The sequence below is a fragment of the Lactuca serriola genome, chromosome 7 (genome assembly GCF_051521515.1).
Source record: "Lactuca serriola cultivar US96UC23 chromosome 7, Lser_US96UC23_V15, whole genome shotgun sequence".
Classification (NCBI taxonomy): Eukaryota; Viridiplantae; Streptophyta; class Magnoliopsida; order Asterales; family Asteraceae; genus Lactuca; species Lactuca serriola.
Genome location: NC_136414.1, coordinates 143,993,014 through 144,006,964, shown reverse-complemented (window position 1 = coordinate 144,006,964; position 13,951 = coordinate 143,993,014). Strand labels below are relative to the sequence as shown.

At 30.4% G+C, this 13,951-nt stretch overlaps 2 protein-coding genes across 2 annotated transcripts; one reads left to right on the top strand and one right to left on the bottom strand.

The window, feature by feature from the left end:
- The first annotated feature begins 1,260 nt into the window (after positions 1-1,260).
- Positions 1,261-5,926, top strand: LOC145064821 (uncharacterized). Its single transcript, XM_079012188.1, has 13 exons — positions 1,261-1,678; positions 2,225-2,298; positions 2,405-2,488; positions 2,581-2,661; positions 2,750-2,830; positions 3,523-3,615; positions 4,312-4,485; positions 4,585-4,652; positions 5,016-5,067; positions 5,177-5,230; positions 5,329-5,418; positions 5,501-5,567; positions 5,692-5,926. Exons 1-13 carry the CDS (start codon positions 1,537-1,539, stop codon positions 5,781-5,783), a joined length of 1,152 nt encoding a protein of 383 aa, XP_078868314.1. The 5' UTR covers positions 1,261-1,536; the 3' UTR covers positions 5,784-5,926.
- A 514-nt stretch (positions 5,927-6,440) lies between these two features.
- LOC145064820 (Polymerase/histidinol phosphatase-like protein) lies at positions 6,441-9,247 on the bottom strand. Its single transcript, XM_079012187.1, has 5 exons — positions 8,812-9,247; positions 8,476-8,600; positions 8,076-8,390; positions 7,718-7,887; positions 6,441-6,957 (listed from the first exon to the last, which is right to left on the bottom strand). The coding sequence occupies exons 1-5, from the start codon at positions 9,127-9,129 to the stop codon at positions 6,551-6,553; spliced, it is 1,335 nt and encodes a 444-aa protein (XP_078868313.1). The 5' UTR covers positions 9,130-9,247; the 3' UTR covers positions 6,441-6,550.
- Between the last annotated feature and the right edge of the window lie 4,704 nt (positions 9,248-13,951).

Sequence of the window (13,951 nt, the reverse complement as noted above, 5' to 3'; positions counted from 1 at the left end):
GGACCCAAAACAAGAACAAGAACATACAACGTTTTGAACTTGATACCTCCAGAAGATGCGCAAACTGAAGTAGAACTCATATCTACAAGCTAGAAGCACACGCTATCCTTCCTTCAAGGTTCCTTCTTTACCAAAAGCTTCACAAGAACACTTAAATGAGCCACACGCACTCACACAAGCTATGAAAATGAGATTAGGGTTTGAAGGAGGTTGGAAGATGATAATGGTGGCTATAAATGAGACAATCATGTTCTTTAAATAGGGACACAAGAATATATTAGGGTTCCATTCTGAGCCTAGTATGCCCAACGTACCCTCTAGTACACCCAATGTACTAGGTGGCCTCCGCGTCCATGCCACGTACATGAGTATGCCCCGCGTACTCAAATGCCGCCTTTTTCCACAATAAGGACTAGTATTGACATACACATAAAAGTTTAAGGTTTAAAAAGTTATACTTCCTTTTGGGGATGTTATAGTTGTCACCTCTAGCTGTCGTCGCCAACATCATCTTTCTCATAAATCCTAGTTGCCCCTACTACCACCACAACCTCTAGTCACTACACCTGCTGTGTGTTTGATTTTCAGATGGTGGTGGTGGCGTCGTCGCTCTGCTGTTTTTGTAGTAAGGGAGGAATGACGAGATGCGATGGTTGCTTTTGGTGGTAGTAAGGGTTGGGGTTAAATCGAAAGAGAGAGATAAGGGGGTTTCGTTTTTCCATACGGAGTGAGGAGTGTGGCGTAAGTACCTCTGGTGGTCAGAAGATAATGTTTTTTAGCGGGGTTTGATAGTGGAAGGAAGGATGTTCAAATGATGTGTGTGCATATCCGAAAATGACGACTATTTGCTGTGGTTTGATGACGGATGATGATTGTGAGGTGGTGGTTGCTTCTGGTGGTGGCAACAAGGCAGATTGTGGTTGTGGTGACCTGTTGTTGGCAAGAATGACTTGTTCTAGTCTTGTAGAAGGTTACTAATGGTCAAATGATAAAAATTAACAAATCTTCTCAAATATTAGACATTAACACACCAAAAACCAAAAACTTTCTTTTATTTTCTTTTCTCTCCTTACTTTCTTTTCTTTTCTTTGTTTAAATCGGAAACTAGTCGATACTCCTTTTAAAAATAAACCAAACTTAGAAACTTTAATGTCAAAATATCCCTTTTAAAAATAAACCATGTGTATTTTACATACTTTGCCAATTTTGTTTTGTAAAGTGAAGTAAAGTAGACCACGTTGACCAAAAAAAATACACGGAATTATAGGGAAAACCGATGTTGAAAATTGGTTTAATTTAGTCGAGATTTGTTCAACCATTCCTAGATTTCAATCAAACCACTCTCTTCGCCGACGGCCGGCCGTCCTTTCCTCCGTCTACACCCAAATTCAATTCCCAGCGAACATACACGCATGAGTACAGATACAGGAAGGAATCTTTAAGGCGTCGACAACAAACAGTATCTGAATTCACGATTGGTTTTTGTTGCTGTTGAAATTTAGGGTTTTTCTAGATTCGCTGTGCTGCTGAAGAATTATGGAGAGGGTTTTCAGTAAAGTTCGGAATTTGGATGCCTACCCTAAAATTAATGAGGATTTTTACAGCCGTACGCTCTCCGGCGGCGTTATTACCGTCGTCTCTTCCATCGCTATGTTCCTTCTTTTCTTCTCTGAACTCGGTAATGTTTAAAATCCGTAACTTTTATCCGAAAATCTGAACGTACAAGTGTTTGATTTGATTAACTGTTTGTTCTTAGGACATAAAACGAATTGTTTTTTTCTCTATTTTTTTGTTCGATCTAGATGGCTGTTTCACTAATCTCGAACATATCTATAGGTGATCTAATTGCCGTTTTCTGACGTTGGAAGAACTTATTATCGTAGAAAATTTGTTCTCTTTGCCTACACCAATTTAGTTTAACTTTAAATGATTGTACAACACGAATCGAATAGTATCAAGCATCAAAGGGGTCAGATTTTCCATTTCTCAAATAGCGAATAGGAGAACATATTGATGATGGATCCATAAGCTATAGTTTAAGATCCACGCTATATATTCTTTTGCCCTTAGTGTCTTTGTATGCGACATAATGATCATAAATAATGTGTATTTCTTGAATTAATTTGTTTAATCCATACAATTGACATATTCTTGATTCATATTCATCATGTAAATGAGGAATTGAATGCATCTAACTGTTTTTGGTGCCTTTTTTTGGCTGCAGGGATATATCTCCACACTACCACTGAAACAAAGCTTGTAGTTGATACTTCAAGAGGAGAAAAACTACATATTAATGTAAATATCATTGATATTTAGTTGATTTAAATTTTAAATTGACATCTTAGATCTTATTTTGTAATGAAATAGGACAACTTTTGACATACTATGCTTTTGATTACAGTTTGATATCACATTTCCAGCTGTTTCATGTACACTACTCAGTCTTGATGCCATGGATATCAGTGGAGAACAACATCTTGACATTGTATGTTTTTTAAATTCTTTCTAGTTTTTCTAGGGCTATTTTCAACAAGTATGAAAAGGGCATTAACGTCTTTTCTCCCATTGAACTTGCAGAGACATGATATAATAAAGAAAAGAATCGACTCTACTGGACATGTTATTGAAGAGAGAAAAGAAGGAATTGGTGGCCCTCAGGTTAGTATATAACTGTCAAATGTTATTGAAGGGCATTAACGTCTTTTATCCATTTTATATATTTATTTGTTTATCATTGTTGTTATAGATTGAGAAGCCTTTGCAAAGACATGGTGGAAGGCTTGAGCATAATGAAACTTATTGTGGTTCATGTTTTGGTGCAGAAGCGGTATATCTTTCTTTCACTCGGTCACTCCTTTATTTGTGTAAATGACGAAAATACCCTTTCTAAACCCTAATTTTTTATAACCAAAACCTACTTTTTGTTGTTCTCTCTCCCTCATGATTTTTGTGTTTTGTAATTTGTTATCCTGTGTGAACAAGATTTATGGTTACTCAGATGTTTATAAATTTTTTTACCTAAAAATAGTTTTAAGAACTTTCATGAACAAGAAATTAAATAATTTTACAAGTATTTGAAAAAGTTCCCTTTATAGATTTCTTGTTCGCGTAACTTTTTCAAATACTTGTAAAATTATTTAGTTTCTTGTTCATGAAAGTTTTTAAGGGATTGAATTACTTGTTAATCTAAATTCAATAATCAATTTCATTCACTTTTCTATATATATATATATATATATATATATATATATATATATATATATATATTTCAACTTGTAAAAAAATATACAAATGATTGAAATTGTTTATTGAATTTAATTTAACAAGTATTTTCAATCCCTTCAAATCCCAATTCCTTTAAACAAATTCAAATTCATTCCAAAACATTCTGTGAATTGTAAAGTAGCAACATATGTTTGCAACTAGAACTCATAAAAAAAACGATACTAATCTTTCTATTTTTTTATTTTATAAAATCATGGAGTGTTTTTTTAATTTGTTTAATTTTGATGTTTGCAGACAGATGATGAATGTTGTAATTCATGTGAAGAAGTTCGTGAAGCATATAGAAGAAAAGGTTGGGGTATGACAAATCCTGATTTGATTGATCAGGTATATAAAGCATACATAACCATATTTTTCATATCTATTGAAAAAAAAATATCTAATTTTTTAAGTGTTAATTGCAAAAAAGTAGCAAAATACTTTCATTTATTTGTTTATAATAGCATTTTACTTTCAACAAAAGTAAAATCAAAATTTTTCTTTCTGAAACATAAAAAAGAAACAATCTTGATGACACCCCACCAAATATCAGGCCACTTTAGTTCTATATTCCCAATCTTTTTATTTAAAACTTCTAAACTTTTAAAAAAAAAAAATCTTGTTACAATTATATTGCTATTTCTTGCAATTAAAATTTTTCTATCTGAAACATAAAAAAGAAACAATCTTGATGACACCCCACTGAATATCAGGATACTTTAGTTCTATATTCCCAATCTTTTTATTTAAAACTTTAAAACTTTTTATAAAAAAATATTGTTACAATTATATTGCTATTTCTTGCAATTAAAATTTTTATATCTGAAACATAAAAAAGAAGCAATCTTGATGACACCCCACCAAATATCGGGTTACTTTGCTTCTATATTTCAAATCTTTTTATTTAAAACTTTAAAAGTTTTTATAAAAAATCTTGTTATATATATATATATATATATATATATATATATATATATATATATATATATATATATATATATATATATATATATATATATATATGATGTTAATTGTATGTATCAGTGTAAAAGGGAAGGATTTGCTCAAAAGATTAAAGATGAAGAAGGTGAAGGATGCAATATTTATGGATCTTTGGAAGTTAACAAAGTGGCTGGAAATTTTCATTTCATAAAAAGTTTTCATCAATCAAGTATTCATATCCCCGATTTGTTGGCTTTTCAAGAGGACAGTTATAATGTAAGCCTAACAAAATTAAAATTACCTTTTTGCCCTCCATTCATATATATATCCATTAAATTTCTTATTCCTTTTACTAATCATGATGTGTATTTACAGATAAGTCACAAGATAAATAAATTAGCTTTTGGAAGCTATTATCCTGGGATTGTAAATCCTCTTGATGGGTAAAATTACTAATTAAATTATTATTTGTTTTTCTTATTATATTTTATATTTCCATGAAAGTTTTATTTTCATCAAATTGTACTTTCATTATTATTATTATTTTTTTCAAATATTTGGATGATATTTTGAAGTACAATGCCTTAATAAGAAAATCTGAACACACAATAGTGTAATTAGGTAGATTCTTTAAAACACAATGAATTGTATATATATTTTTTATTGTGTAAATACAATGTTATTTATCATTTATTTAGATTCTATAAAATACAATGTCTTGATAACAAAAAAAAAAAATCAAAGTAAAATAAATAAATAAATGAAAGTACATTTGTTGCTTATAATTATTTTTCTTTAAAATTCAGTGTGCATTGGTTTCAAGTATCTCCAAATGGAATGTATCAGTACTTTATAAAGGTTAGTTTTTATTTTTTATATTTTTTTAAGCTCTCACTTATTCAATTTCATATAATATAATAAAAAAAAAGCTCATATATATATTTATTTATTTTTCTCTTGATTCCAGGTGGTACCAACGATTTACACGAACATTAGAGGCTACACTATTCAATCAAATCAGGTATTTATTTGTTATTATTTAATAAAAAATAAAAAAAAAAATGTTTTATTTATAATGAATTTGTATTAAAACATTTTATGAAATTTGGTGTTTTATAGTTTTCTGTTACTGAACACTATAAGACCCCAGAAGTTGGTAGAAGGTCTCTCCCTGGTGTTTTCTTCTTCTACGACCTTTCTCCAATTAAGGTATTTATTTATTTATTTAAAAAATATAAATTTTAATTAAACTCAAAATATATAATATATATATTTTTTATGGGTTTTGTAGGTGACATTTACAGAAACACATATCTCCTTCTTGCATTTCATGACAAATGTGTGTGCCATTGTTGGAGGTAACTAAATATATTTGATGATATAGTTAGGGATCAAACACGCAAATTACCCTAAACCACAGGGACCATTCGTGTAATTTACTCAAAAAAGAATAAACATTGACAATTTTTTTTTTTTTTTTAGGAATCTTTACAGTTGCAGGGATTGTGGATTCGTTTGTTTACCATGGTCATAAGGCTCTAAGGAAGAAGATGGAAATTGGAAAATTGGGCTAATTTTTTTTTTTTTTTTTTGACGTCACTTTAGTGTAATTTATTTTATGGTCTTTTTTGACAAATTGTCTGTAATGCCCCTGTACTTGGTGCAATAGCCGACATACAGAACATTTATTTTCCAATCTTTATTTTTGTTCCAAAAATCTCACTTTTAAACCTATAGCTTTTGACTTTGGTAGATTTAAAACTGTAGCTCGAGGTGTGAAATTCATAAACACAAAATATTCAATCTTATGTCCACTTGGTTTTATTTTAGCATCCAAAAACAAAACCAATCAAAATTTATGATATTAATTTGGTTTTGGTCTAAATATTTAATATAAACCAAAATTTTCTTTGAGAATTGTGACATGAAATAATCCAATTGATCTTTGTCCTTAATGATTTGTCGATTGTTTTCTTGATTACAAAATACCATTTCTAATTTGTAAGCAATGTATCCTGTGCTTCTCTATAAATCATTAAACCATACAAAAAATATTATCTCTCTATGTTTGTTTACGTGTATTTTTGTGTTAAAAGGTGTTTAGAGACACATCCATTAAAATAAGGCATGTATTACTAGCAAAAAAAAAGTATTTAAACATAGTAACAAAAAAAAAAAATATCTAGTGGCCTATATATATTTTTTGACCAAAAAACAAGCCATGCTTGCTCTTTCTTTTCAAATAGCCAACATAAAACACCGAACAACAAACACAAATTTTGAATGCAAAAACGCAAAAAATTGTTCGAAAAACTCAATAAACAAAACTTAATACCTAAAACTATATAATAGCTTCACAATCACATCCTCCCCCTTGATTCTCTAAAACATCTCTAATCACTTCAAAATTAGCACTCTTTTGTTCTTCATCAGTCAACCATTGAGAAAGACACTCGCGAATGAGTTCAACATTATGATTCAAAAGAGTAACACCATTTTTGGCTAATTTGATCTTGGCATATCTCAAGATATGTTGTAGGTTCAATTCGGTTGGATCACTGACATATCGGTCAACCGTGTTCTTGATCGCACCACACCAAATCGGTCGAGCCACTTTTAGAAATTCATGAACCGCCACCACTGGTAGGCTCACGCTTCCTAGAGCCGACTCGCTGTTGCCGCCTCTTGCATGGTAGTCTGAACCCCCGAGCTTTAGAAGATCATATGTTTCCGCCAGGTCACTAAAAGCTATACATAATATGATTCAAAATGAAATACCGTAAAAAAAATTATTCTGTCAGCAACCCTTATCCCTGACTTGACACTGTCCTGTCACATCCACAGTGGACAGTGTCAAGTACATGACTGTCTAGTAACATCGTACTTTTAGTTTTTGTCTTATTAGAGCATCACTTTTTGTCACATCATCTTAATGAAACCAACATTTTTAAAAGTTTTTTTTATTTATATATTGTAAATTTTTTTAGAAAAACCTTTATATTTTCAACTTTTTACCCGAAAGCGCATTGCAATTTTTCTTTTTGCAGAAAAACCAACGATAATTTTTTTTTAATTTTAATTTTTTATTTTTTTTTTATCATTTAACATTATTTACCCTCTAAGTGCTTTTATTAGATAATGTTTTATATGATAAAAAATATATTATCAGTGTTTTTTCTCCAAAAAAAAATGTAATCGCATTCAAGGTAAAAGGCAGAAAATGCAATAAGAGCATTTAAGAAATTTTCCCTAACTTTTTTTTATACAGCACACAATTTACCCCCTACCTTTTGAAAATTACTAACCTGTTGAGCAAAAAATCGTCCTTTAAAGACTTTTCTAAAAAAAAGTACTAATATTTTTTACAATAAGTGTTAATGCTTTGAAATTTTTACTCAATTATAGCTTTTTATTTGAATGCCATTGTTATAATTAGGTAGATTTCTCAAATTACAATACATTTATACAAAGAAATGAAAATAAGATGCTATAAATATAATAAACATACCTGCTAATTTCCCATCACTTCTATAAACCTCCAAACCATGCAATCCAGCTTCTTTCAACCTTCTAATAATAGCAACCGGGTTCTTCAACGCCCATGGATGAGCCAAAACCGCCACCCCACCCGTCTCACATATCAACTTCACCGCCACCTCAGCATCTGGCTCACTCCCACTTCACAAACAAACAAAAAAAAAACAACTGTCTGTCTGTGTCTGTTTCATAGCTGTTGATTGAGTCAGATCTACATATAAAAGTCTATACGACTTCTAATTGTGGAATCAAACGGTCTGTATATGACTTTTAATCGTGGAATCAAACAGTGTGAATCTGACACAGATAAAAGATAAAGATATGCTCACGTGGAATAAGCAGGACCTCCATCATAAAGATAACGACTAAAAGCTTGTTTCAAATTTTCAACATGTCCGGCTTCCACCATAGCTCGAGCTACATGCAGTCTTCCCGGAGCAACACCATCACCGGCGATCTTTTCAACATTCTCCCATCGGAGAGGTAACTTGAGTTTGTTCAATTTTGAGATCATGTTCTTTGCACGAAGGTAACGCCCTTCTCTTATGTTACCTAGAAATTCATCTACTTTTTGGAAATTTGCAGGTCCGCAGCAGCTGTAATACGCCAGGACATGAACGGGTTCTTCTGATCCGGATTCGGTTCTGTTCAAGGCAGTTTTTTGAATGTCAATTCATGGAGGATTAGATATCTAGATGTCGATGAAGAAGAAGAAGAAGAAGATATGACCTTGGGGTGAAAATGGTACTGATTTCGACTCCAGGGATGATTTTGATTCCGACCCGTCGGGCTGCTTCTAGGGCTTGAGGGATTCCGGCCATTGTATCATGATCCGTAAGAGAAAGGACTTTTACCTGTTCTGAACACATCGTACTTAATCAATTCACAAATGAAATAAACAAGTTCAGATTCCATGGCAATTGTGATAGCGGAATGAAACCAGTGTTCTTGGAGTTTCAAAGAAGAAGAAGAATAAATTAGGCAGCCATGTATGAAGAAGCTTAAAACATAAAAAACTGTTAAAGCACACCATGTGTTTGATGAAATGACTCATACATTACATACCCCATATTGATGAGCTCTTTCGACAAGTTTCGAAGGGGACAAGAATCCATCGCTACAAATCGAATGCGAATGCAATTCAAACACCAATTTTTCAGCAGAAACCTTGGTGTGAACCAACTTGACCTTGAAATCATCGTCGATGGCGATTGCGGAATTCGCCGACGAAGGTATAGTATCCAAATAAACCCATTCACTTACGGATTTGTAAGCAAGAGATTGTTCCACTGTCATCCTTTTCTTCGTTCCACCACGCTTGTTGTTCTTCTTCTTCTTGTTCTTGGAATGATTGTTGTTATTGTTACCGTTGGTACCCATCATCTACTGAAGAAAGATTGAGAGAAAAAGAAAGAAGAAAAAAAGGAAATCTTTTTAGGGGTTCTGAATCGGGTAGTAAAACTATTTACCTGTCGTCTAAATTCAAGGAAGATTTCCACTTTCGTATTCTGACCTCTGTACTTTTGGATTTATCAACGTATTTACATAAATAGTTCCTCATAATTTCTAACTTGGCAAAAATAGTCCTTCTACTACTCCAATTCTATTTTTCACCTCTTTGTATGATTTCATAATCACATGTAATAATTTGTTTTGTTTGATAATAAGTTTTTATCACATGTATCTATCTAGAGATGAACCATAGAACTAGGTACCTGCTTTCAGAATTGTAACTACCTCGAAACTGTCGGTTCTGAAACTGGAACCATTTTAAACAGTTACGGTTTAGGTTCTTATTTTTTCGGAATCGCTACTCATTGGGTACCCGTCGGAATCCGGTATATATATATATATATATATATATATATATATATATATATATATATATATATATATATTTCGTATGAATATGTGTGTGTTATTTAGACCAGTTTAAAGTATATTGGTCTAATTTTATCTGTTTTTTTATTCAAGTTGATTCGATTTGGACCAACTAAATTGCGGTTTTATCGATAAAAGTTAAAAAAATTGATGTAACCGGGTTACCTGCTCTTGGAACCGAAACTGCCGGTTCCGGACTAGTTCCAAAAATTTAAGAACTACCTAATTGGTTCCGATTCCGGTTCTAACTTTCTAGGAACCGTCAGTTTCGGTTATGGTTCCAGTTCTCGCCAAATGAGGCCGATACCGCCCATGCTCATCCCTAACCTATCTATACTTCTATACAAACCATGACACATTCCTAAGCTAGAGTTTGAAATATCTTTCATGTCTTTCTCTTTGATAAATTTTTGATAAACCGTAAATGTATTTGATGCAGAGGTATATGTTTAGATACCATAAATATAAGTTTTGATAATGTCATGATATTAACTTTATTGACAAACTAGTTGTGAGACACATGTATTATATGAGTTAATTTAAAAAAAAAGTTAAATATAAATATCAATATATTTGAGAACTTTGAATTTATAAGAAAATAAAAAAAAAAATAATGAATTATTATAATTGAAATGTTTTTCATCATTTAAATTTAAAGAAATAATTTAAATAAATAAACAAAATAAACTGAGGAGCTTTAATTTGAGAATTTTGAAATAAGAAGATAAGTCATTAATAAATTGATATTTATTTATTAATATATTTATTACAATGTTATTACATTAAAATATTATGTATAATTTATTAAAATAGAAAAACTCATAAAATGATATGTGTAAAAGAAATTAATTCAAAATAACCACAAAATAACATTTGGCAAATTGAATAAGAGTGACATGTGACAAAAAAAAACCTTCATTTATTAGAGTAGATCTAACGAAATGATTTTACAATCACAGAATTTGACGAAAATCATTTGAATGAATAGGAAACGGTTCAATTAAAGTCGTCGATTTCCACTTTGACGTAAGGTGTTTTTGTTGATTCGATATTGTTTCCTGATTTAAAATGATTTTTTTTAATCTATTGTTAGTTATGTTCTATTAGATAATGATTAGAAATCTTAACCTAATCAATTTCGGATCTTAAAATTGTGAGAAAAGTATTTTTCTCCTATAAGTGCTTCCATTTTCCAGGTTATTAGGGAATTTGATTTCTACCAATAAAGATACATATTAAATTTATCTTATTTTGTTCTTTGTGTTTGATCTGATAGTCTGAGCATAAATACGCTAGGTTAAGGGCTACATATATCAACTTCTTTGTCTTAAGAATATTATGATTTACCTTCTCATAGCAATCATGATACCGGTTGGTGAAAGCATTAAGTATGACATTTATAACGTATACATGGTAAAAAAATTTAGATGCACTTCAACTTGCATACATGGTAAAATTTTTTTTCCATAAGAGTGGTATGCATATGCTTGAATGGTAACTTATAACGTATACAACTCAAGCTACAATATTTTAATGTTTTAAATTATTATTTCATATTTTTGATATAAATTATATAGTTATATTTCAATTTGTTATTTAAAGATCATTGATTTATTATAAAATGATAAAAGATCGACTTTATTACTCAAAAGTTGATAATAATTATTGCATTAGAAAAAAGAAATTTGGTTTCTTTGCATGAATTGCTAAAAACTTTATAATTTTATATGTACGTGTTATACCTTGCAAATTTTCTTTACATGTGCTTAAGATAACAAAAAGATATTTGTGTTTCACATTTAAATACTTGCATAACTCACATTTTTTTACCCTAACAGTGGTTAGATTTATCTAAAATGGTCATTTTACAACACAGTCATTATATATTTATAAAACAAATTAGACAATCATTCAAAATTTAATTACGATAATATTTGAGGGCAAGTCCTAAAATGTAGGAAATCCATAATAATATTATGAATACTAAATTGTAAATAAATGAAAACTGTCATTTAGTATTTACTTTCATTTAATAAAATTTATTATATATTTGTTTTATAATATTAAATTATATTTTATATATCATTGTATGTCACATTATATTTCTTAGCTATTTTTAATTAACTTTTACAAAACATCATTTTTTTTATCATATAACAACTATTTTTTAGATAAAAATTAGATTTTGTTATATGACGAACTAGCTCAACTCAATGATTCATACCAACATTCTCATTGATTTCTCTAAATAAAATTTCAAGTGTTTCAAATATGTTTACAAGTACAAAAAAAATTATTTTATACTAGATGTGTGTCTGTGCAACATGGCGGTGATCAATCGTTTTTTTAGTGAATAGTCTTTTATGGGAAAATAATTATTAGGTTTTATTATTAGTTATTATGTAATAAAAAATTACCACTTTTAAATAAAATATTTATATTTATATCATATGTTTATATTGTCTACATATACTAAATTAATTAATATTGGTGTTTAGTTTAAGAAATGTAAATTAATTTATATATATGAATTTAGTATTTTAAAATTTACATTTTGCTCCAAATTGAATTTCTTAATTACTTTCCTTAATTCAAGTCTTCAAACTTTTGACATGTATTAATAAATTATTTATGTATAATTTATTTGGATAAAAAGCTTTGTAACTTATATCTCTTAAAATTCAAAATATGACTAATATGCTTTATAATATAGTAAAAAGATAAAAGATAGGGGAAATGTTGGTAAGCCAAAGGTTGTAGAAGTTATGTACATAAATCCTACTTATAAAAGCCTCTAAATGTAAGCGGTCATTAATCTTCTATAAGATACAACACTCCCCCATAGGTTCTTGGATTTATATTGAGTTATACTTGTACTTCTTCGTCTTGTATCTTCAGATAATACATCAAACATTTGCCTCGTTGAAAACCTTTCTGGAGAAAACCCTTTGAGATAAAAACTCTAATCGAAGGATAAAAGAGTATGATACGATTGTCTTGATTGAAGGAAATAATCATACATGAAGCGCCTCATTAAAACCTTGCTAAAAGAAACCTCAATGGAAAAAAACTTTAAACGAAGGACAAAAGACAAAAGAGTACACAATGGTTAAAGAAGAATTCAACTAGATACTCCCCCAGATTTCATCAATCCTTAGTGAGAATGGATAACATATTGTTTCTCATTAAAAATAACTTTGTCAAGGTAAACCCAATGGAACAAAACCCTTGAAATAAAGATAAAAAGAGTACACACGCATTCATCGGGATGCTCCCCTTCACATGCACTCAACAAGATGTTAAGCATACATTAGGATGTAATCTTTACTCGCACACAACAAAGTGCATGATACATGCCATTTAGGTAATTTAGAGGGCTTCCTAAGTCCAATGGCTCTAAAATATTTTTGGAACGAATACTTTTGTAGTGACCTAGTGAACAAGATTGCATGATTCTTCTCTCATCCAATATGTTACACTTAAATCTTTTGAATTACTTGTTGTTCATGTGTAAAGAACACTTTTGGCAAGACATGCTTAGTGTTACCCCGTTTGATGTAATCATGTTTCGCTTGATCAATAGCAGTAGTGTTATCTTCATATATGAAAACTGGTTCATTACGATCATAAGATAAAGCACATGTACTTCGAATATGGCCAATTACAGCTTGAAGCCTTACACACTCTCTAGTTACCTCATAGAGCACAAGTAGTTCGTAGTGATCTATCAAAGTAGCAACTAGAGTCTATTTACAAGGCCTTCAGGATATCTCTGTGTTTTCGGTGGTAAAGAAATAACCAAACTGGGAACGTCCATTATGCGGGTTTGATAAGCAACATGCATCAGCATAACTGATAAGGGCCGCGTTATATCGAGTATCATTTAGGGTAGATCCACTTGATTATGTGTAGGGATAGAATAAACCCACATCTATAGTACCTTTAAGGTAATGAAAAATGTCTTTAATTATGACATGCCTTATTTTTCAGAACTGAAAAAAAAAGCTTTTCTTTATGCTTTCAAAACCATATTATTTTTGTTTACGGAAAATCCCAGTATAATAAAATATTTTGCGGAAACTGTAATGTTTTATTAAAATATCTTAAATAAAGATGTTGTTTCAAAATACAAAAATCCTAAGGATGTCATAGTCAATACACAACATAAGTTATACCATAAAGACCTAATGATCCTAAACATCATTGCAAGTTGTCTCTTAATCACTATACATCTTAATCAAGTCCTAACAACTTTAGCCCTGTTATATGTGATGCATATAATTTGAGTGAGTAGGGTTGGGAAACCTGGTGAGAGACATAGTGT